The 25,487-nt window shown below is 40.8% G+C and overlaps 1 protein-coding gene across 1 annotated transcript in view; it reads left to right on the plus strand.

The window, feature by feature from the left end:
• nr3c2 (nuclear receptor subfamily 3, group C, member 2) overlaps positions 1-25,487 on the plus strand; it is a 71,113-nt gene that overhangs the window by 33,877 nt on the left and 11,749 nt on the right. Inside the window, exons 3-7 of the mRNA XM_034130130.1 lie at positions 4,965-5,092; positions 13,662-13,778; positions 15,310-15,645; positions 17,286-17,430; positions 22,147-22,277. Of these exons, the coding sequence (XP_033986021.1) occupies positions 4,965-5,092; positions 13,662-13,778; positions 15,310-15,645; positions 17,286-17,430; positions 22,147-22,277 (857 nt within the window). The remainder of the gene's footprint in view (positions 1-4,964; positions 5,093-13,661; positions 13,779-15,309; positions 15,646-17,285; positions 17,431-22,146; positions 22,278-25,487) is intronic.

A 25,487-nucleotide genomic window follows, 5' to 3' on the forward strand; every position in this document is an offset into this window, starting at 1 on the left:
GGGTCACCTTCACCAGGAAAAAATAAATCCCTGGTGGCTCTCCAACACTACCCATAAGTCCTCTCTCCCTTTGAGAGGCGGTGAGTGGGTGTCAACCTAATGTTTATACTGTCTGCTCACGGTTATGTAAGCCATTGTGTCCTCTCTTTCTCTCCCTCTCCATCTCACCCAGCTTGTTTAAACCAATCTACCTTTACCTTTCCAACATGCCAAGTTGTGTGTGTTACATAAATATCCTTTGAACTGGTCTAGCTTAAGGTTTTTCAGCACGCCAAGGTGTGTATTACATAAACCGTGTAGGCCAGACTGTAGAGAAGCTTTGTACCGTGGAGGCTGTGTTTTTTTGTTGCAGAGTCAAGGATGCTTCTCTTTTATGAGGGGTAGGTTCAGGGAGGCTGTGGTACTTGTCTGAACTATCCCTGTGATAACAGCCTCTAGAATGAACGAGTCAGTGTGTCTGCACGAACGCACACACACACACATTTATCTTTACAGTGGGCGGCTGGCTCTACAGCAGCGTAAATACAGTGCAGTACAGAGGTGTGTGTGTGTGAGGAGTGAGGACACACAGTGTTACATGCGTGAGGAGGACATTGTTTTTCTATACAACAGAACTCGCTCAGCTGCTTGTTGTCTGACTCTGTCATGCTAATGTACTTATGTGGGTCACAGGGTTCGTTTCCTACCACTTGTGTCCTCCATCATGCAGACATCTCACGGCCCATTATTCACCCATAATGATATTATCTTGATAACCTCAGAATAACTACCGCACTCTTGACTTCCCCTGTATCTGTAATTTGTCATTCTCCTTGACTTCATGCTCCGTTTCTATGGCAACTAATTGTTCTACTTGTGTCAAGCTCGGACGCCTTTTGACCTTTTTGAGCGCCACACATTGACCTGTTCACGGGTAATGCAGATTATGAAGTCAGACCTAATAAAACTTCTTGAAAAATAATGGGAGGTCCGCTTTAAATGACTGCTGTGATTATCAGATGGAGAATTTCCGGGTTTTTATAAATATTTGGCGATCTTATCTGGTCTTAGCTCTCGCTGATTTAGCATTCCTTCGGCAGCTGAGAGAGGGAGGATATTTGAACCATTCGGGGAATGCTACTAGTGTGACATCGAAATTACTTGTAAAAAAGCACGAGGCACATTTTGAGCCCAAACATCTGCCCTGTGGTTTGGTCCTCACACAGTTTAGTGGGCACTTTTGGCTTCGTCTGGTTTCTAGCTCTCACAATTAATATCATTCCTAAGCAGCATGCCAATGTGAGAAGCAGCAAAGAGGACAGCGAGCATTAGTAAGAGATAAACATTTTAGCTTGTACATTTTGGTGGGAAGAAACAGGCATTGTGTACTCGCACTCATCTGTATCCTCATGGGAAATAAACAGCAACTAAATCAGTTGTTAGCTTTTTGTGTTATCTTTAAAGAGTAAAGGACACGGAAAACAATGAAAGGGCCGCCCTGGGGTTTCTGTAGGAAGAGAAAAAAAGCAGCAACTGGAGCGAAGAATGAGACCTTTGATCTGTGCAGTCAGTCCCATTGAGTTTGTCTGAGATTGTACCCAGAAATAGAGAAGACAGGGGTCGAAAAAAAAAAAGAAAAATCATAGTCCCAATTCACAAAAGTAGCCTGCTCAGAACTACAGAATTTTTATGAACATTATTTCAGAGATATTGTGGTGGAATTTTCCCCAAAAATGTAAAACCTTTTCTTCTTTAAGGATTAAGTAGAACATTTTTAGGGTGTATAATGTACATTGCAATATCCAAAATGTACAATAGGTTAACAATATTTGAAAATTCGATTCTCTGCCTTTTATTTTCAGTTTGACATGAAGAGTGATACAAGGTCCCGCACGCAGGAATTAACAGTTTGAACCTGCCTCAACAACAATGTTATTGCAGTGGTACATCATCATTAAAACCCTCATTCATACAGACAGAAATTTCGACCTCAGAATAGTTTAAGCTACGAAAACGTTAAACCAAACACAAGGACATATATTTGGCAAGTCCTCGTGGTCAACAACACACACCGCCTAACCATAACATCCTAATTTGTTTTCTGACGGGAGAATTTTGTTGCATGTCATTCCTTTTTTCTCTCAAGCTTACAAATACATAACACATGATTATTATTGCGTACAAACTGTAGGCTAACATCTCTACCGAAAGAGTCTGCTTTGGGAATGTCTGGTTGATTGTGTTTAGTTAAGGGCTACTGGCAGTCGTTGGTGCACAGTCACTGCAGCCTGGCCTGTCTGCTCTGGTTTCATAAGAGAGAGAGGGAGAGTGAATGACCTATATACTTCTCTGAGGGAGGGGAAGTCACCTTGTTGGTGGACCAGCAGGCAGCCAGGCTGGCACGCAGCATTTTAATGTGCAGCACTATTAAAGTGTAGACCACTGACTGCATATTAGAGGCAGATACTTTAGAGGGACCACTCAAGAGCTGCTGGACATGAACTTTCGGAAGGCTGTTTTTCTTACTGGTGGCTTTCTTGTTAACACCGGTTTGTAATAGTGTGAAAAGGCCAATATATAGGGACTGAATATTCAGCAGATTAACATGCTGAAAAACACATCTCGACGAGGATTGGATTTGTGCATGCACACATACACACACTGACATTAGATGAAACCATGGGGCCCGGTGCCAGAAAGATCTAGTCAGACAAACACCTCACCAGAGACTCCTCTAAGCGTCCTAACAAATTGAATGTGTGTGTAGATGGACAAGAGGGAATTAGATCAGTGGTCCTGATTGTATCTGAGTGTGCTGTTGCTGTACCCCTTCCCAGCTAGTCCCCTGGAGGAAATGTGTGTGCATGAGAGAGCGTGCGAGATAGAGAGACAGAGGGAGGAGGAGAGAGAGTGTGCTTGGCAGCTGGTTTGATGAAGGATGTAAGGAGAATGTTAACCAGACAATCACCTTGCCTGTTATTGATTGAGATGGGAGAGAGGTAATTAGAACAGAAAAGAAGGGGAAGCTGAGGCCACTTTTAATGTTTTGATACAAGGTGTTCTTTGTACCCATCTACGTGTTGTGTTATGTGTGTTCTGTGTGTGTGTTCTGTGTGTGTGTGTGTCTGTGTGTCTGTGTGTCTATGTGGTGTGTGTGTGTGCACATTAAGGGAAATGTTTTTTTAAATCAAAAGTGAAACGACATTTCCTATTTGTTCACTATGTGCAGACCTGTCGTTTTGAGCATGAAGCTTTTAACATACTCGGAATGTAAATGTACCTTACATTTTTTATTACATGCGAGAGCCATCTGAGTCAGTGCTATTCCATTAATAAGTAGCAAACCTTAAAAAAATTAATTATTCAGCCTCATTCATAGGGCATGCTTGCTCTGCACACTGATAAAACCATGTCATGTTTCGTACAAGACTTTATTGGGTAGCCTGCCTCAACATGTAGCTGCCTGCCACCTTCCCTCTTTGCTTTGAATCTCAAGAGAAATAGATTTAGTCCTAATGTCACTGGAAATGCATTGATGGCATTAAATCTACATACAGTTCACTAATCAGAGCCAAACTGATAATTGTCTCTTAAAGCCAACATTGATAGTTGAGAGTTAAAAAAAGAAAAAAAAAAATATATATAGTTTTTTATACATAAAAAAACTTTTGATAAGAAACCTTCAGTTTGGTTATCAACATGTCCAAATTTGAAGTTTAAATATAAAACTGGTAGGGCTCCGGATGCTACAAATTATGAAATGAAGACAGTGTTTTGAATGTTTAGAATAAGGTCAAACCTATCTTTGGAATAACTGAGCTGCAATTTCACCTGACTTTTTGGCCAACCCTTATGTCTCAGAAGTGATATCCGATGAATTTGGCCTACTGATTTATAAAGGAGGGTGGTAATACTGACACTGAACAGTTACTCTGTCAATCTGTGTTGACATTAAACTGAATGTATTAATGGTGTTATGAAGGTCTTACAAACATAGATGTGTATTAAACATTTAAATTACTGAAATATACAAGTTGCCAAGTTTAACCAACAGCCCATATTTCACTGTGATTTAGCATGATACATATATCCCTAGTCTTCATGAGGCAGGAAAATAATATTTAAAATATAAAAATCAAGGTTTTTCAGATAATTGGCCGCGAATATATTATAGCTCATATTGTCCAGTCTTACTTTGCATGCACTGCCAGTCTTTCTCAATTATTTTAAAACTGATAGTAAACAGCTTTGAGCATGCCTCTTTTTATTACTGATTAACTATAGACATTAATCATCCATTACTTTTGACCTTTGACATCTCTTACAATAACCTGCATGATATCACTTGCAGAAATTGGTAAACTGTAACTAACCGACTCATTGTGTAACAACTATACACAACGAGCTTTAATGTTCATGTAATTGTAGAAATCAGTCAGTAGTGAAAGCAGTAAGTGATGCCAAAGTAAACAGAAGTGCAGCAGACCGTCATCAATTCTGCTGCCTGTCGATTGTTCCTCAGAATAAATAACGACAACCTGACGTGCTACTACAGTACAGCACTCCTCACCTCTGATCTTCAACCTTTTTGGACAGTCAAATGTTTGCTCTTTATCATGCTTTTTATTATTTTTGTCAACCTTTCCAGTGCCTTACTCTGAAGGGGACAAGGGTTTTGGTTCCTACTTAAATTTGACATTTTGCTTTGTGTGTCTCTGCTTATTGAATTTAAATAATCTCCTCTATAATTCTGTCATTGTCGTAAGCCTGGGGAAGCTATAAATTAGTGGAGTGCAAAGCCCTCCTCTCTTGGTTGGCCACATTGTGTTTCTACTGTACTGTGGGTCGTAAAACACAAGAATGTTACACAACGTACATCAGGCAATAACGCGGTGAGGAAGGGGGTCAGTCGCCGTGGCTTTGTTGTTGACTTTTATTCTTCTTTGATTTATGTCTAGTCTGAAAACTCTTGTGTGTCCTTTCAGCTCGCCACTGAGACAACCGTCCTCAACGGCTAAAGTGTGCCTGGTTTGTGGAGACGAGGCGTCAGGATGCCACTACGGTGTCGTGACGTGTGGGAGCTGCAAAGTATTCTTCAAAAGAGCCGTGGAAGGTATGGCAATAACTCATGTTTAAACAATATATCACTGCTAAGGTCTTTTCTAGGGTTACGAAGAGAGCAACCGACCACTACAACTACAGAAAATCTAACTAAGTGAAGGAAAAAAAAAAACGCCATCACTTTGTAAAACACAAGAAAAATTGAGAAACACATTTTGCAATTTGACAACCCTTGGGCAGAACAAATAAACGCACAGCAAGTATTTTTAAAAAGCACATTGATTTGAAAACAACAACAAAATCAAGATTGAACCCCCCAAAAAAAGACTAAGCACTGATACCTTGATCTTAAGGCAAGTTACATTGTAGACTTCATTAATGCTACTCCAAACTAAAATAAGACCAATTCTACACATTATTCTTTTTCTGTTTTCAAGATCTAAGTGACATTAATTTGAGAACAATTTGATAAACAACTTTTGGCAGCTCCAAAAAAATAAATAATAATGACATATGTTGTTAAATTCTTATCCTAAAACTGGTTTAACTATAAGAGGAGAAAGCTATTACTACTATTATACAGCAAGTTTCCTTCATGTTAAAAAAGGGCCAAAATTGGTTCTTACATTTTCAAATAATTTCAAAAAATATCAAGTCAACTGACAACTTTAGCCCACTGAATTATTGGTGGATATACTGCTTTATTTATTCACAGTATTCCAGGTAGGGATTTTTTTTACAAGTACATTTGAACATGTGGCACAACAACAGCTATTCCAACTGGGAAATGTTAATAAGAAAATGTGTGCAAACTCTGCTTCAGTAATATTCAAGATAATCACCTTCTTCCTGATAGAATAGAGTTGGAAAAGTTCCCCTTTAGACAAAGCAGAAGTTTACCAGCCTGGTCATATTGTTCAGGCAACACGCAACGTCAATCCATTTTAGTATGATGCTTGTTTTATTTGCACTACGCTTGTTTATGCTACAAACTACTGTTTAATCTCTGCAGACCTTGTACTTATTTATTTTTTCTAAAAGATCATTAAAATAACCAAAATGATGGTATGTACATTTATAGACTGTGACCAAAATGAACGGAACATCAGGAAAAAAGAAAGAGAAATCATTCAGTGGTTTATTCTTCTGTAGCAGTGCTTTATGTTATATTTAGCTGAGGGGAAATCAGCAGCAGCCATAATGTGCTTTTCATTTTGTGCCTGTTGCCTGAGGCGTTGGCCTCACTCATTAAGATGAGTGTTTGAATGCAAAACACACTCTTTCAGAGCAGTGCAGACGGAAAAAACAAGCAAACAAGCCTGCAAGTCAGCCATCAGGCCCTCTAGGTGTTTATCTGACCGTTAGAGGAATTGCACTCATTCCCAATCAAATCATGCCTTAATTTGATGATATTTACACACCGTCATTACGCAGCCCTGAAACCAGATTATGTGTCAGGGGTTATCAAATCAGACATGCGATTGTTCTTGCTTCAAGCGCGGCCAGCAGAGCGCCGGCGGCAGATGCTAAGGATCTGACTTTGTGTGAGAGTGTTAGTCAGGTGAGGCTCTGAACAGATCGGATCTCTAAAGGCTTTGTGATTACACTCCTGAAGCCCTATTTGTATCTCAGATGGAGTATAATTATATTGAAAATGACTCATTGATTATGAGATGCCCTTTAAAGCTAACGCAGTGCTCTTTACTTTGTGAGTACCTCTACGTTTACGACTGGAGTTTCCTCTTGACTCTGTGCTGCCAAACAACTGCATCTGTGCAAACGATCAAAGTGTGAAAAGGGCGACCCGTACAGTGGTGTGATGTCATCAAGGTTGCGTGCGAGGTGTGCGTCCTTCTGATGTGCAAAGCGAGCCGTTACCTCACATGACCCCTCCACAGCTGCTGCTGCTGAGGTGGAAAGAGAGAGAGGTAAGGGATGAAAATCGGGAGCGAAGGATTTTGCAAAGTGAAGAGAGATAGAGGACAGTGAAACAGATACAGCCAGGGCGGGGGGGAGGAAGGGCAAAGAAAAAGTCAGACGCAGACAGAGAGATAAAGGGAGGAGGAGCTGGGAGAGGGAGTAAGAAACAGGGAGAGGGAGGGGAAATGATGTGTCAGCAGTGAGCGTCGGAGAGGTGTAAGTTAGGACGTGAGAAGACGTTTTACTCCTCCCCTCTCCGAGTAATTCCTCCTTCTTCTCCTCCTCTTCTCTCTCAAAGTTATAAACTAACACTTGACATGTGAGATATAAAAGAAGAGCGCAGAGATTGGGCATCTGTAGAAGGGGAATAATCCAGCCCATGACTCATTTATTTTGGCAGTGCCTGCCTTGGGGGACAATACGTTTCGATCGGCTGTAGCTCATTAGACGACTAAGTGGCTCACAGCTTTACTACAGAGCTAGTTAGTGTTGTGGAGTCATCAACAAATCTAATCAAATACTCTGACTGTAGAGTTTCTGGTTTCCCCTTTATCACAGTCATTGTGAGGTAACTTTATTTTACATCACCAGAGCTTGGCACTCTTCTTCTTTGAAGTCTGCATGTTAGGTTTACATGAATCTGTTTGAAATATATTTTGGCCACATGGGCCTTTTACTGTCCAAATCTATGCTTTGACAGTCCTTCTCAAGAGGGGAAATATTCATTCCACTAGATATTGTCATATCTACTGAACCAGAAGGCACAGCAAACGGTGTTGCATAAAGTAAATAATCACAGTCCCAGGAAACATAGAAATTATAAGCAGAGCTGCGACTTTTCAAAATGCCCTCAATTCATTCTTTAAGCTTTCACATGATAATGTATTTATAAAGGAGATGTTCTTCCCCTTGCTCTCCTATTATCTAGAAGTCATCCAGTTTTTCTCATACATAATGACAGCTCTTAGATTCACACCTTTTAGTCCCATACTCCTGTATAGTAAACAAACATTGAAGAGTAATAACTTTTATGAAGCTTACAAGTGTTGCAGTTTTATAACTACTGTTGACTTAACTGTCACATGCAGCCGATGAGGCTATTTTGAAATGAACGTTTTTTGGGATAAACATTTATCCTGAGCTGCTGGAAAATGCCTTCTGACACAAAACAACAGTTTGTAAATGCAGGTTATCATCGCTAATGAAATGTGGAAATATCTGAATGCATTCATATGTGCCTCTCTGCTGCATCCATTCCACTAAAGACTAGTTTGTTGATACAAGACAGCTGCACTCAATAAACGGCTCCATGTGGAGCGCATTTGAAGAGTTGAACGCTAGCTTATTATTCACATGTCATCAGTGGCTTGGCATGTCTGCTCTTTGCAATGGTACCAGGCGCTGCTTTTAGCTCACTTTTTTTGCCGTTCTCTTATTGAACTGAGAGATTTACAGAGACATTAGTCAACTTTGTTATGGCCTCACTGTGTACTGCAATGTGACTGGGTCGTGGTTTCCTTGGCGCTGTTGTCAATCTAAAAACCTTTTCCTCGGCACCGCCTCTGTGGGAGAGGTCATTTAAGGACACGGTTCTGACTGTTTCTGCCTGACTGGCAGCTCTGCTGTCCAATCGCATCTTTTTCAGCTCAGGCCGGGGGATTAGAGGCCGCCCACCCGTGCCGGAGTGAATGCTTCAGGTTGTGTGTGAGGGGCCCATGTAACAACAGCTGAAATGAAGCCATTCAGTATTGTTGCCTGGATCACAGCTCCACAACACATGTCTCACATCGGGGCTGCTTTGATCAGAAACAAATTACAATATAAATACAAGCACAATCACAGCTGCAAATCTAACCAGGCATGCACACATGCATGGCCATGAACGTCTTCATAAGTGGTATAGGAATTCAGGTGTAAAGCTGTAGGTTCAAATCTGCGAAGATAACTGTAAGTATTTGTGTGACCCACATTGCTAATAGGCATTTAGGTTGCAGCCTGAGAAAGGGTGTCTCTTATGCAACATATAAACATTCACTGTCACAGTATGTGTGTGCATTTTACATCCTTACTGCCCCATAATCCACACAGACATCAGTGTTTCCCCTACCATTGTCTTGGAGGGGCGCTGCGCCCCGCCAACGGAGCCCCGCGCCCCGCGCCCCACGCCCCCCCTGAAATTCAAGGTGTTTTAAAAAAAAGAGATTTTTTATTTTATTTTTTATATATATATATATAGCACCAAATTGCAACTAATCTATATCTACTGTCAGGTACTGTCAATACCCGGGGGGGGCATTGGGATATATTTTTTTAAATCCTCACCCCCCCCCCCCCCCCCCCCCCCCCCCGCTCAGGCAGCACCCCCCCAAAGCATTAAACCTAGGGGTGACACTGGACATTATATACAGTACACGGGCTGCAACAAAAAAAGTTATAGCAACAAATTAGCTAGTTCATTTTGGTTGGCTTTTAATTTATAGAAAAAGGTATTTATCCTGGAAAATATGAAAATACACTCACTTCATCCTGAAAAAGAAACACAGCAAATCCTTAGATGTCAGAAGCTGGAGCCGGCAAATATTTGGTGTTTTGGCTTCATTTGAACTTGCTTTTGACTAATCAATGAATTCAGCACTACAGTATTTATAGAATGTTGCCTGAACATGAAGCCTCAGAAACAGGTGTGCTGTATGTTTACGGCTCATATGAGGATATAACTCTTCCTCTGTGGCCTTCATTCCTCTGGCCTGGGCTGACTTGCAGCCTGATGGCTCCTCGTGGAAATAATCTGACCCCCATCTCTTCCTGCTCCCCGGTGATACCTTTGTTCTTTGAATGCAAAAACGATCTGGTGCAGTCAGTGGGTTAAACCTTTTGTGTTCAACCAAATAAGCAGTGCCAATCTGATGAGCGGATACAAAAGCGTTTTGGCATACCTTTGTTTTCAAAGTCTTAATGCACCACATGTCAAATGCACTGGCTCTATAAATAAGAAATACATACAAGTGGCAGAAAAGCTGCATGGTCCATACTCTAAGAGCAGAATTAGGTTGAACTACTTCATGCATTTGAAATATGAGTTTAATCTGTTGGAAAAGCATTTATCTAATGTTTCAATATACATAAAATCAGCTTTGATGAAAAATTAGGTACAAAGGAGTTTGCATATTTCTGTTGTAACCCTAAAAACATTTGTAGTGTTTGATAAATTGGATAGGGAATAAAGCCAACATTGTTTGTCAAGACATTTAGAAAGTAAGGAACTAACTCTCTAAATGTATTGACAAATGTTTGTAGTGCTGGACTACAGTTCAAATGCAGTGGGGATGAGTGATTCTAAGTGCTTTATAAACACTGCCATAACTGGCTACTTTTGTATATTAGACATCTCCATACCATTATAATTATTCAGTGCAATATAGCACATGAGAAAACATTTGTAAGAAGGAAATGCACATGACAACAGTTTCCAGATATAGTAGATTGTTATAGAAGTAGTGGGATTAGTAAATAAAATAACTGCCCTTTTTCACATCCTATTTTTATCGTTGCACCCTCTTTTTCAGAATGATTCAGGCAGGGAAACCTAATTGTGTAGAGCCCCATCCAACACAGCTGTTTGTGTGTTGTCCAAAGAACTGAAGTCTCAGTGTTATTGCAAGGCAGTGATTTGCATACTGCTGGCCCAGTGTTAACAACAATAACATCTCAGCTTTGCCTGTTTTTTTAAAAGTTTGGTATTTTTGTTATGTATGTAATTTAGGTTGCATAAATACTCCTGAATGACGATCACAGAATTGACCAAATGCTTTGATAGTGGATAATTAAATGGCATCGATCTGTGAGAGTGACATAGTTATGAGCACACCCTTCATGCACAACTTACATCTGCAGGTTTTGCTTCCAAGAAATCTGCAGCTACTACTAAATGCCATTCAGAGAGTCAGTAGTACTATTGATGTGGGTCAGCTACTGTGTCTGAGGCTATTTACACAATCCAGGCCTGGCCACCTGTGTCTATTGGCTGTTCGATAATGTCAGGTTAAAGGCTGTATTTTAGCAATGACCTGAAATCTGTCTGTGTTCTGTTTGTAAAGCAGATGCACTGTAGCTATGCTGGTGGCAGAAGGCCTGCAGGGCAGATTACCTTTGTTCAAGTGGGATCCCCATAGGAAACAGTATTTCCCTTTCAGAAGAATGTCCTCATAACTGATGTATGCTTGAGCTGACAGACAACAGAGGCTACTCTCAGCGGGTTGTTGCCAGATTGTGAGATCATTAGCTTAAATTAGACGTGAGTGGACTCCATTAAAAAACTCTTAGTCTTGCCATGTAGTGGAGAATGCTGACAGAGTGCGCATTGTACTAGGAGACAGAATTTTTAGAATGACCTATTGAATACATTATGAGCAATCTTTTATCTTGTTTATGGATTATCATGCAGATCTTTGTTTATGATGCACATGACTCAAAGTTACTTCATAAATTAACTTTTTTAAGGAAAACTTTTTTTTGTTAAAGGTAGGGTAGGTAATTCACTTCAGAAACACTTTTTGTTATATTCCATGGAATGCTCTTAACATCCCGATAGCAATGAATAAATTAAATGCTGTGACAATAAATATATACAAATATTTCATCTGTGGAAGCCGCGGCGCTGTAAAAAGCAAGTCCAATTATCTGCCTCGGCCCGCGGCAGATAATTGGATGGCCTACCTGCCTGTCAGCCTTCCATCTCGTGCACAAACTTATCTCGTGCCCTCATTGGTCATGTGCACGTTCGTGTGTGTTGGAGGAGGGGCTCTGTAAGGAAGTCTGAAGGAAGGGGCAGATTTTTTTCGGTTGTGTACTTTCAAATTCTAGCGCACTCGAGCTGGTTTCTCCATTCTTACCTACCCTACCTTTAAAGTAAAACTGAAAAAGTAGCATTCATCAGTAGCCTACCACCTACCTGGTTGAAAAGCAAATGCACATATTCAGAGGTAAACATACTTTGCAAGGGCATGAGAGTGCCTGCGCACAGAGCGCACAAATAAACAACTTTTCTCCCTTTTCAGATAAAACACACACACACACGTGCACACATCTGTGCGTGCACACACACACCACAACTCTGCCTGTCTCTTAAAGTGTATTTCACTCTAACAATTATTAACAAGATTCACAGGAATGAGCAAAGCAGTTGACAGGAAGGCTCCAGAGTTTTTCAGAATGGCCAATTGGTCCGGCCTATCCAAGCGAGAGTGTGTGTGTGTGTACGCATGTGTGTGTGTGTGTGTGCGTGGACAAGGGGGGTGGGGAATGGGATGGCTGCGTTGTATTTCCTGTGTCGCAGTTTACTGTTTTTTAGAGCAAGAAAAATGGGCTTATGTAACGGTCATGTGATTTAGCCAGAAATAGTGGTGGGGCTACAGCTGCTGCCTCTCCTCCTGCAGCTCGGTTCCTTGGCTTTTGGCAGCAGCCAGACAGACACACTGCGCACTACTCCTGTTAGCTCAGAAAACAACTTCTGCTCAGTCCTACACACAAATACAAATACTGTACTGTATATGCAACAAAGGCAATGCACCAAATGTACATGTTTGGGCAAACTGCATGTAAACAACTCACAAGCTTTCACGCTCAGACTCAGGTCTGTGCCAAAAATCTCAAGTACTTCTGAAGAAATAAACGATGCACGCGAACATGCGGGGAAAATTAGATTGATAGACATTGACTGGCAGTCATGTGCATTCACACAACTGTACACAATCTGAGATGTACTCACAATTTACAGCAAGCCTAATAGAGCTAAGCCATGTACAAGGGTCATTGGGGGTCACTACACCACACTATACCACTCCATCTGGGTTGTGTCATGAACTCCATGTGTGTGTATTTGTTTGTGAAAGCAGATACAACAGTTTTTTTTGTAATTAATTGCCAAGTGGAGCAGCCTTGTGTGTGCGTCCATGAGTGTGTGTGTGCATGCGTGAGGGCATGCATACATGTGTGCGTGCGGAAGTGAGAGAGTGGAAAGTGAATGATTCTATGTGTGCACGAGCATGAGCCTGTCTGTGTGTGGGCGTATGGCGCTCTGAGGCTGGCGGACGTGTGGAAAAAGGGAAAAAGGAGGGATGGAGACACAGGCGTAGAGAAGGAGAAGAGTGGAGGAGTGGAGGAGCTGTACAGTGAAGAACCAGTGAAGCGAAAGGAAGCGCTCTGAAATGGGAGATCATTGGGTTTAGCTAAGGGCTAGGCAGGAGGCAGGAGGGATTCTCGCCATGTTAGCATCACTGTCAGGAGTAGTGTAGCTGCAGCCAGTGTCCTGGTTCCAGCGAATATTAATACCCTCATGCCATATACTGTAAAATACACCATTAGTCATGCGTTGTAGAAAGTGAGAGCGGAATAATCACAATTTCAATCAAGTTCACAGTGATAATCATGAAATGTAGATCTGTGATATTGCTAGACATTTCACGGGTTGCTGTGTTGACCTACATTACAGTCGGCGACAGAGACTCGAATCAGAGTTTCACTTCTGTTCGTGCTGTCACAAATATACAACTATTATTCAGTAGTGAATACGTTAGCCTCCTTTACCTTCTGTTTTGCTCCTTTCTGATCTTTGTTGCACATAACTCTAAAAATATCACAAATGCTGTTCTGTGTCAAACTGCATGTAAGGTTACCTAACGCTGTGTCATGTCTTTCTATAGGTCAGCACAACTACCTGTGTGCCGGGAGAAATGACTGTATCATTGACAAGATCCGAAGGAAAAACTGCCCGGCATGTCGCGTACGGAAGTGTCTGCAAGCTGGGATGAACCTAGGAGGTGAGGAGTCACACCCCCGTTACAGATCCGCCCTGTCACGAGTCTCAGATGTGGCATTTGAGTCAGCCTTGCTTTGCTTATAAGAAATGATAAATATGAAAAAGTAGGTCTGGCTGTATTCACAGGAGGCCCAAGGAGGATGCTGAGTCATAGGATGTTTGTGTGTATGTGTTTGTATATAGTATATCGGAGGAAATATGCATAATGCATTTACAGAAGGTGTGGATATACATTACTCTATACAATGCCAGCTGCAAGTTACGGTATTGTATTATGAGGAAAGACGACACTGTAGATGTGGAATGCAATATATTCATTTATCGCCACTGGCTTATTCCAATTCAGGGTCACAGTGGCATACTGTGGCTAAAGGCATACTTTGTATGTTTTTAGTCCATTAGAGTTATTGGAATTACAAATGTTATGCTTCACGACGAAGCTAAATTTAGACATTAATGTAGTATTGAAACATTTGGTAGAGGTGACTAATTACTTAAGAAAACAAAAAGGTGGCCGAGAGGAAAAAAACCTTCCAAACATGCAGCTACTGTTACTAGGAGTAGTGCTTACACCCCCTTTTACTGATGAAGTGATGTTTCCGGAGCTTTATTAAACTGGAAGATTATTTAAACACTTGTTGTTATGCACAGTTGAAAGTGCAAGGAAAAACCAGGTGTTGACAGAAAACGAACACATTCAATATATGATGTAATATAACAAGCATACAGTAGGAGGACTATTATCAACAATCAGCGCAGTATGAAATGTGTTTTATCTGGATGTGTAGTTCTAAAACAGCAGTCAGATTATTATTGCCAGATTTTTCTCAAGAATCTTAAACTACAAAAACAGTAGAGTGGTAACAATGAGGTCAAAAATGAATAAACATTTCAGTAATGAGTATACTCTTGTTTGCATTTTGTTCAAGGCCAGTGCCTTTGAATATTACTGCACATACTAAATCTAATCCTAAACTCTGATAGTAGAACATTTAATACACAAAAGGGCACTGTTTGGAGAAATCTACTGTACATGCAGCAGAAGACGCATTGCAGAGCGAAAGAGTAGGTACAATAAAGTCAGCTTAAACTTCAGTTTCACTCATGCACTGTCATTTACTATGAAAACCAAATGAGATACAGAGACATCTGACACAGACATGCTTTATACACAGGGTGTAGCCACCTATGACAATGCCCCTCAAACAACTTGGTTGAAATGTAGAAATAAAAACCTATTCAAAGTGCAGAGTACAGATCACTACCAGGAGTGTCTCCCCCGTCCTAACGAAGCCAAGAATCTCACTCAATTTTCCCTCCCAAACATTTATAACAGCATACACTCTAAACAAACACTGTACAACCTTTTTTTTCTCCTAGATAGAACATATTATAAATAAACGTACATACATGTAAATACATATTCATATTTTGAAATGATTCCTGTAAATGTTCTCATTGTAGTTAAAACCTCAGATTATGAACGTAAGGAATGCCACCACCGACAATGTGTTTTGTCGTTTTCCACACAGCACGAAAGTCCAAGAAGTTAGGGAAGCTGAAGGGTGTCAGCGAGGACTCTAAGGACGGCCAAACTGCCACAGGTGGTGTCGGAGGCGGTTGCCTGTCGTCAGAGAAGGAGCTCAATGCTAGTGCTGCCAATGCCCTGGTGCCCCACGGGCCCGGGGGGGTGACACCTTTTCTGCCACCCTCCATCTGCAGTGTGTTGGAGCTCATTGAGCCTGAAGAGGTGTACTCTGGGTATGACAACACGATGCCCGACACCACTGACCACCTGCTGTCCAGTCTCAACCGCCTGGCCGGAAAGCAGATGGTACGCATGGTGAAGTGGGCCAAAGTACTTCCAGGTTAGTGACCACCAGAGAGATGTGCTGAGTCCTTAATGCTGTTTAAGAGAGGCTTTTTTTTTTTTAAATACAGAATTGGAAAAGAGAGAGGGAAAAGTGCGTAAAACATGTTATATTTTATGATGATGGTAACAATATTAAGTGTGTACTCCCCTTCTTTAAAAAATAAATACTGGCTGTGATTACTTCATTAGATTAAAAATGGCTTGTTGATCCAGAACATTACATTTTTTCAGTGCAATACAATATATTGTACCTTCTAAATTTCCGCCATTTTTACTTTAATAATATTGTTTTATAATTACTTTTTGGTTAACAAAGAAATTACAAATTAGACAGGCTATTCATGGGTGAGTCAAAGGAAATGGTAAGTGCTAAAAATATCTAATAAATCATGGGAATCTAAACTGTAAATATGGGTAGGGCTTTTATCTAGAATAAAATGCCTAAATCTTCACTTTCGCTATTTTTGTCAGCAATTTTAATTTAAAATATAAGGTCTGGAAATAATCTAGTAAAGCTTCAACAAGATTAGAAAGTAAATCCAATTGTACCATTAAAACAAATCAAGATTAAGATTTCCATTCCGAACTCATTTACATCATCGTTGTCAGATGTTATGTTGAACAGAAGATTTAATTGTAACCATCACTGGAAGACTTTTTTTTTTTTTTTTTTAAATGGGATAAACAAGTCTCCCTAAAATGCCAGTCAGTGGAGACATATTGAAAGATGCCTCACAGGTAGCTCTTTGAGGCTGTTTAATTTGCTGTATTGCAAATATTTGATACCTCCACGGTGTCTGCTTGCCATATCCGGACGTACTGTATAAATAGAAGGAGAGCCAGACAGAAGGGTCAAAATGAGTACCTTCGACTTTCAGATATGCCACTGCCTGCATTCAGCTAACATTCGGATGTGACATGGTCCAACATTGTTAGCACCTGCAATTAATTCGCTGTGTCAGACGTGTTTGTCAATGTGAGATATTTTATTAGCACATACTTTTCTGATGTCTTGTTACCTTTAACGATGCCCAGAAATTGAGAAACAGTCATCCAACTGTACTAGGTTCCTATTTGAATCATCAGCCAGCCCTGTACTGAATACACAGTGTCAAGCAAGCATTTGACGTGCCTTTCAGCAAATATCATTTCACTAATGATTGTATTTTGTAGATAAAGATGCCTATTTTCTAAAATAGTCCTTAAGGCTTTACAAGTCACTTGTGTGTCCTCAGTTGGCCTATGTTTTGCATGGGAAGGAGTATCTTGCCAGAGTTTGATTGAGCATTTGGCAGGTTTCCTATTGGACTCTATTTTTGGAGTTCCATAGATAACAAGCCAATAACCGGAGGCCTTTTGGGATTTGCACAAAACAAGAATGGGTGAATACTTTTCATTGGCTGCCATGTTTAAACAAAAATATAGCCACAAAAAAAGCACACTGTTGCAAAAATACACAGTGAAAAATGCATGAACAGACAAACAGGTACACACACGCAGCTGAATACAAGTCTCTAAAGTTGGAGCTTAAATGCCTAAAAACCAATGTGTGAGTATTTTTGGCTACTTTTAAACATAGTGCTTTCCTCTGATCAGTTCTGCCTGTTTCTGCTATGTGTCTGTTTTTCGTGTTAGGTTTCCGAGGCCTGCCCATTGAGGACCAAATCACCCTGATCCAGTATTCGTGGATGTGTCTGTCCTCCTTCTGCCTCAGCTGGCGCTCCTACAAACACACCAATGCACAGATGCTCTACTTCGCCCCTGACTTCATCTTTAACGAGTAGGTCTACACTTCAATATCTGCAGTGTACCGCACACATCACGCTACTTTAAGATATTACCAGTCCTGACATTTAGATTTCTTTTTTTTCATTATGCCTTTGTTCAACCTTGTTTTGTCTTCAAATGTAGCAATGAGAAGAAGTGAGCCCAGGACCATCACCTGTTTTTATAGTACAAGCTTAAAAGAAGTTCTCTGTTTTACTCACACTGACATGTCTACTACAGATGTATCTTTCACACTATATCATTAGTAGATACAGTAATTGGTTCACTAGTCAAGCTTTGTCTATTAGTGTTTAGTAGTTTCTGCTATTTGTAGCTCCTAATCAGATGCAAATCTATGCATAAACATTCAATTTACAAGTATAATTTGGGGAAGTAAGGAGTGTATTTTCCTTTAACACTTTTTTTGAGCGTCTTATTAACATACCTGACAACTATTCAAAGGACCAAATAGAGTTTCTGCAATAAAAACATGTTTTTATGAAGCTGTGGGTTTAGGTAAACAAAGGTCGTAATCTTTTACCTGATCTTTGAAACTTCACAAGGAAATGCTTTTATACCTTTTGATGGATCCCTAATTGCATAGGGCACACACGTTTAAAGCGGTGCAGTCAATGGTCCACTTGATCTGTGTTGATACGTTTAAACAAGAGAGCAGAAGGAAATGTATGTGGGCCTTTTCTTGTTGGAGCTGTGGTGCATGGCAGCTGATGAATTGGATGTAATAGAATTAATGAAAAAGGAGAACAGCAGCCTCTGTAGGCAGCCTGCTGTAGAGGAGCGGGTTCAGTCGGGGGCAAGTTTAAAAGCTCTAACTAATAGTTTGTGTAAGTGAATGTCAGGAGGTCGGCTTGTCCCAAATAAACAAATAACTAAACAGCAGCGCAAATGCCATTGTGCAACACAGCTTCAGCCTGTGTTGGATCCCGTTGAGTTAGTAAAGCATTAGCTTGCTACATCAGAAATCATCTAATCAATTTAATGCAAAATGCATCGCAGTCTATAGAGAATGATGTGTTTCCTTCGGTGGCATGACAACAGCTTTTAGAGATAATCAAATTTGTCAAAGAGACTTAATGGTTTGTGTCATTTGGCAAGTTCAGTTTGGAATAAGTTTTAACAGAGACAAATGTTGGAATAACACTTGCATGTATGATAACTTAATTTGCAGGCTTACTGTATACAAAATAAATCAAAACTATAGATATGTTTTAACTGTAGACTACACTACGGTTAAAGCTGCTGCAGTTGCTGCGTGTGATTTACAGTGCGCCTGTCCCACTGACGGATGGGCCTGGCAGCGTGAGGAGATGAGATGTAGTCCTGCTGGAGAGGCGGTGGCCTGGATGTCACTGCCATCTCTACTCACTCTTTTTGGGCCTGTTATCAGGTCGAGGTGTGTTGCTGGCTAGTTGTTAATGTACAACCCTCTCTGTTGTTTAGTTCATTGATAAATCTGTCAAAAAAACTTGGGCGAAATTGGTCCATAACTTCGTTTTCAGGGGGTTTGACAATGTACACTTGTTTACGTAGCCACTTAGTGCTTATTGACTCCGTGCATTAAGTCATTTATTGAATAGACTTTCCGCTCACTCGGCTATTAGAGTGGAGTGTGTCACTGATTGAGTGTAAATACTGCAAAGACAGAGCATTTTATACTAAAAACAAAGCATGCCTGCATAATCCGTGTCATTTAGTCTTTGATGATGTGTGTTTTTGATTCTAAGCGCTCACTCATGATTCAATTAATGTTTCAAGTAGCAGTGAAGACATTTAGTGTATCAACTACGTGAAAAGTAGAAATTAAATGAAAAACATGTAAGTAATATTCCCCAAAAATTGCACTAAGTTACACTGTCTTCAGAGATAATGTAGAAAAGATAAAAGACAAATAACAGTTGATTTTCTGTCTTCGAAGAGAGCATTTTTTGTACTGCCAAAAATATCCTTTTCATTTTAATCTAAATTGTGCGACTCTATAATTGTCTGACAACACAGAGGCCAACAACCGGTGAAAATTGCACTTTTAATGTCATTTTGCAGGCAAGAAGTATAATTAGTTAGTCAGCTGAAGCAAATTGAACAGCTAAAATTGTACCTGTGAGTGTTCAGATGCTATCCGCTGGTTCTTGTTTGTCAGTACTATTACTAACAGAAAACACTGTCAATGGCTTGATATCTCCAAGGATGTATAAAGAGAACTGGACACAGCATCGGAGGCATGACCCCATTCATTCCTTTTAAAGTAGCTCAGTAACGTATGAAGCTTTAATGGACTGATTCAAGAGTAAAAGTTCCCGTAGAGGGTGCGCCAAGCCCCCAGGAAGTGTGCCGGACTCTGAGGCAAAGATGTGTTGTGTCCGAACGGCGGTACTACAATTTCCCTATCAGTCCGTGACGTCACCCGGCCCAGAACTAAATAAACTACCCAGTATGAACACTTGTATAGCCAGGGGTGCACACAACTTTCTCCGTGAGGTACTCAGATGAGTACCTGGAGTCACTGTTTGGTACTCCAACTTCTGGCTCCCCTCAAAGTTCCCATGAAGTCCTCTGTATCACGAATGTCAGGGGGTAGTGGAGTACAGAGCTTCGCGAATGTCAACGGGGGGGGTGGGGGGTGGTGGTAGTGGAGTACAGAGCTTCGCAAATGTCAACTGGGGGGGGGGGGGGGGTGGTCGTGAACGCGTACCTGCGTACCAGTTATGTGCACCCCTGTGTATAGCCCTTTTTAGAATCATTAGGTCCTTAAAGTTGTAAAATGCACTAAAAGCCGAATCTAGATTAATTTTCTCTCTCCATTCATTCTAGTGAGCCGAGAGTGGGAGCTCGGGGGGCGGGGCTTAAGGGGCGCATGCTCTGTGAGCGCACATACGGGTTTTTCTGCTCTGACAGCCAGGCATGACGGGTAATCTGTGACGTCAAAAGTTGGGCCATTTTCACTTCATGCGCCAATGAGCAGCTCTCATAGGAAAGAACGAGACCCCGCCTCCGACGCTGTATCCAGTTCTTATTTTACATCCATGGGGTGCGCACCTGAATTTATCATATATCCGATCTCCAGCATCCCCCATATATTGGAGCCAGCCTCCAATCCGCAGTCACGGTCGATCTCGGTGGCCCATCCACTCATAGGCCTGAAGGCAAAAGGAGAATTTTAGAAGTTCTTCACTATTCAAACATTTGAACACAGTATATTTTGTTTTTTGTATTTGCCACAATATTTGAGTGTCAAAAAATACATTTCTGTTGTTGTTTTTCTGTTTTGTTTATACATACTTTTCCGAACCAACACAGTCTGTTTGCTTTTTCCAGCTATAGGTGAATGTGAACTTTTTCTTCAGTTCTGTGCTTCTTCCTGAATCTTTTAGCATAGACTCAGAAAGTGAGTGTGAGTTCAAGACTGAGAGAAACAGTGAGAAATATAGAGAGATGAGAAAGAGAGAGAGGGAGAAGGTGAGAAGTAGAGATTTCTGCCAGGTTTTTTCTTTCCTGCCTTCCTAAAACCAGCAGCTCATTTTGGGCAGTGAATCAGCAAAATTGATTTCAGGAAGAGTGCAAGAGAGGAGGGGGGGAGGGGGGAGAGAGAGAAAGAAAACGTGTGGAGACTTTTTAAAACTCCAGCTCAAAGTTGTATCATATGATGTTATGCTGCACTTTGTGAAGCTGCTTGCATACACAGTGCTCTGAAAACAGGTCTGCTTTTCTCCCAAAAGTAGTGACTGCTTTACAGTCATTTAATTTTGCTGACAGACCAAGCGGTGTAGTAAACACTCCAAAATCTGTCCTATGCTTTAGTGGAGATATAATGGACTCGTTTCCATTTGGCTTCGCCTGGCCCCTTCCATCAAATGTTTAGTCTAGTTGTTATCAACGAGAAATCTCCACCCTCACTGCCATGTAATGATGCAGTTTTACTCCAACCTCTTTCAAGTCATGCCACGTCACTTGCATTTAATTACTAGACCCTTAATGTGGTGGTGATTTATGGCAAAGCTAAGTTGCATCTGAAACCAGAGATTTTCTTGAATTTGCGGCATCTGCACAGCACATTTCTGATTGGCTCACACTTCATCCCCTACTAATGTTTCTTTCCTGTTTTTGTGAACTCTGTGACGTAACCGAGATTATTTTGGTGATAACATGTGCATGAGGGAGAAGGGGAATAAGAAACAAATGTTATGCATGACAATCATTTGGAATTGCTTTGCGCAGTTAATGATGCATGGTCGACACATCCATGTACATAAACCTGTTAGGCAAACATGTTCATGTGTGTGTCATTTCTGTCAACATTAATATGTTTGAAATGACACCTCTTTAAATATGTTTCTATGGTGACTAGGGTAAGATATCGGGACTTACATAGGCTTGCCCAGCTTTAGAAAAGTGGTGCATCTGTGCTGTGATACTGTACGCTGCACTCTGCTATCTGAGGGGATTTGGTATTCTGCTCCAAGCCCAGACTAGCAAGATCCTCCTCTGGACTGTGTGGAAATATTGCTTCACAACCACTATGTAAGAAATGAATTAGGAGTTATTTACATGGAATTGTGAATCTGAATGAATAAATGAGTATGACGATAAGTGAGTATCAATAACTGGATTGTAACTAATACTGATACATGAGTTCTGACTACCTACTACTCTTTGTGAAGCCTAATGTCCTCTTCTTATCCCATTTTTCTCCTTTCTTTCTTCATTTCTCCAGGGACCGCATGCAGCAGTCAGCCATGTACGACCTCTGTCTGGGCATGAGGCAGGTGAGCCAGGAGTTTTTGAGACTGCAGCTAACCTACGACGAGTTCCTCTCCATGAAGGTCCTCCTGCTTCTCAGCACAGGTAGGCACTGAGCTGCAGGCACTGCGAGAGCACTCATTTATTCATTCACACTACAGTGGTTGTTAGTTTTTTCACCACAAGCACAAATTACTAACTGTATAATGACAATGTAGTCAACATAAATTCCATGCAATAATTCATTGAAATGTCAGGCTTTCCATAACACAAAATTACTAACATACAATACAATTAATATTAATGTTGGCTTTAAGGCATACAGACTAGTGACTACTTACATAGTTCAGTACCACTTTAGACCACCTTTGTGCCGGATAACAGCTTCCTCATTTCATGACAATAACTGAACTGTAGTGTCCCAAGTAAAGCCGATAATTTTTTTATATTTAATTTAAGGTGGATACTCCTTTCTTTAGATGCTGCATTCAAAGTTGTCCCTACAGTGTTCAAGTGGGATGACTCAGGTTTTTTTTTTTTTTATTCGATCAAGGCATCCATGTCCCTTTAAACTATTTCTGGACTAATCTTGCTCTATGACTGGAAGCTTTTCTCTCGTTGAAAGTACCTACTCCTGAGAACTGGGCTGCTCAAATAGACTCTATAAACACAACATACAGGTAAAGGTGTGCCGGCCAACATCTCCCACATTTCTAAACCATGCGACAGCCTCTCACATAGGAAATGTATTGATAAGGTGTCTTGTAATCTGTAACATCCACAGCACACCTTTGAGACCGTTTTGGCAGTGTTTGTACCCTCCTTCCTAACACCCACGATAGTGCCATTTTTATTCAGTTAGATTTTTATTCATGGTAATCTGTTCAGATGCCTAACAAGCGTGGAAATAGACCTGATGTTGCATGCACCTGTTTGTGTAGCAGCATACAGTTTATGCAAATAGGAAAGGGATCAGTGTCTCTGAGCGAAAGCTGCTCTGTTTTATATTATTTGATTTTGTAATTGCCCATGGACAAACAGAATACGTCTATCACTCACTAAAGAAGGTCCTGTCGTGTTGGCTCTCTGCCAAACTGCGCCCACAGGCACTGAAGCTTCACAGAGAGGATGTGTTGGGAAAAGTTGCTCACTTGGAAACTGAAAGCACTGGTTTTTCCACCGTCAGTTAAACAGTAACAGTAAAAAAAAGTCCTTGATGGCAGCTGTGTCATAACTTCCTTCCACACCCAGTCGCAGCTACACAAAGCTCAGAACTCACTGGGACAGGTCCTGCTTGCAATTATTCATACTTCCACGTGGTACCCTTATCTCTGTTTGTCTTTTTGTGTCAATAGACAAGCAATATTTAGAGAGGGAGTGAGGTGAGCATAACGGCCAGAGAGGGAGAGTTGTGGGGAGCTATTTGAAGAGTCTGCATGCTGGCCAGACTTCAAACTCTTTGGACGTCATCACCAATGCCAATAACGTTCATATTCATTGGCAGAGTCTTTTTTTTTTAGTTCTCTGAAAGCTGTGCGTGAATTCTGGACTAGTGAAAACAAAACCATGTTTAACTTCATCCTCACAAAGTTTTACAATTTTACATTTATATTTTTGCCAATTAAAGGTGGGGTAGGTAAGTTTGAGAAACCGGCTCGAGATACACTTTTTGTTATATTCCATGGAATGCTCTTAACATCCCGATAGCAATGAATATTTTAAGTGCTTTGACAAAAAATTCATAACAAAATGTCATCTGTGGAAGCCGTAATACTGTAAAAAGCACGACCAATCATTTTAGCCGGCCCGGCTAAAATAACTGGATGGCCTACCTGCCTGTCAGCCTTCCATCTGTGCACAAACTTATCTCGTGCCCTCATTGGTCATGTGTGCGTTCGTGTGTGTTGGAGGAGGGGCTCTGTAAGGAAGTGGCAGATTTTTTCCGGCTGTGTATTTTCAAATTCTAGCGATCTCGAGCCGGTTTCTCCAAAATTACCTACCCCACCTTTAATGACAACATAAATCGAAATGAGTTATTCGAGTGAAGTCATATCAGAAGTTCTGTATCAATTAGCATTAAAAGCAAGGTAAAGGTCAAAACTGCTCATACTATGCAGGCTGATATTTAATTGGCTTTGAACTAACCATGTATGATTGATGAAGCAATCTTAATCAAATTAATTAAAACATCTACACAAATGTTATGGCTATTAAATAACCTTGTTATCAAGTTTGAAGCGCTCTATGTTTTTGTAAATGATTATACTTCCTTTTAATATAATATAAAAAATAGATCAGACTTTAAAAGCAATCTTGCCGTTTCTAAAACTAAACATGGAACGGTCTCATATCTTAAAAAACTGCAGGCAGTCTTCCAGTTTTTAAACTCTAACGATAACCAAGTAGGGGTTATTTCTTTTGATGATGTGTGAGTTGTGATAGTAAAAGAATTGGAAGAAAAATGAAGTACTACTTATCATAAAAATACATTATTTCAGCAGATTGTTGAACATACATTATATCCCCGACAAATGGTACAAGCTTGTTTTGGCTCCAATGTACATGGACATATGGTGTGAACGCATTTCTCTGACATAAACTCAGTGTTGTTGAGTCATCTGGAAGCAGGGGAGCTCCAGCTGGACTTCAGCTATTGGATGTTGGGAGATATGAGAAATAAAGGGAATAAAGGGAGGACGAGAAACCAAGAGGGAAAAGGGGAGATTTAAGAGTAAAATCAGACAAATGTTGACAGTGAGAGCTTGTGTTGGTGAGAAAGAGACAGGTGCATAGCTATGGGGAGAAAGAAAGAGAATACAAAGGGGGTAGGGGGGTTGGCAGAGCCAGGCCTTCTGTTGCTGCGGCCTCCCTCTCCTGTCCTCGCTGGTCCTCTGGAGGCTTTCCAGAGAGCCCTGCTGTACTTAATAAAGCCAGTCAAGCACCAGGCAAAGCTCCAAGACCTGCTATTTTTTTTATACTTCCTTCAAACCCAGGGCTGGAATTTGAAGAAGAGGGTGCTGGTTAAAGAAGTTGAGATGCAGAATTGAAACAGGAAATGTAAGGTGCTTTAATCTGCTCTGGTTATTGGATGTAGTGAAAATATAGCGGTAACATATGACAGAAGGGGAAGAAAGTAATCATGCAGTGCTTCATTTCTTTCATGTACCTGTAAGCAACTGCACCGTATGGACATTTGACATACATTTCAGCAGAAGCACTTCTGAATATTCCCCCTTTAGATTTTCTGAGGCAGTGTAGGAAGCGTTCTTCGTTACATTCATTGAGAGGTAATGCTAGGGCCTCGTGGAAGGAGTA

The sequence above is a fragment of the Trematomus bernacchii genome, unplaced genomic scaffold, assembly GCF_902827165.1.
Source record: "Trematomus bernacchii unplaced genomic scaffold, fTreBer1.1, whole genome shotgun sequence".
Classification (NCBI taxonomy): Eukaryota; Metazoa; Chordata; class Actinopteri; order Perciformes; family Nototheniidae; genus Trematomus; species Trematomus bernacchii.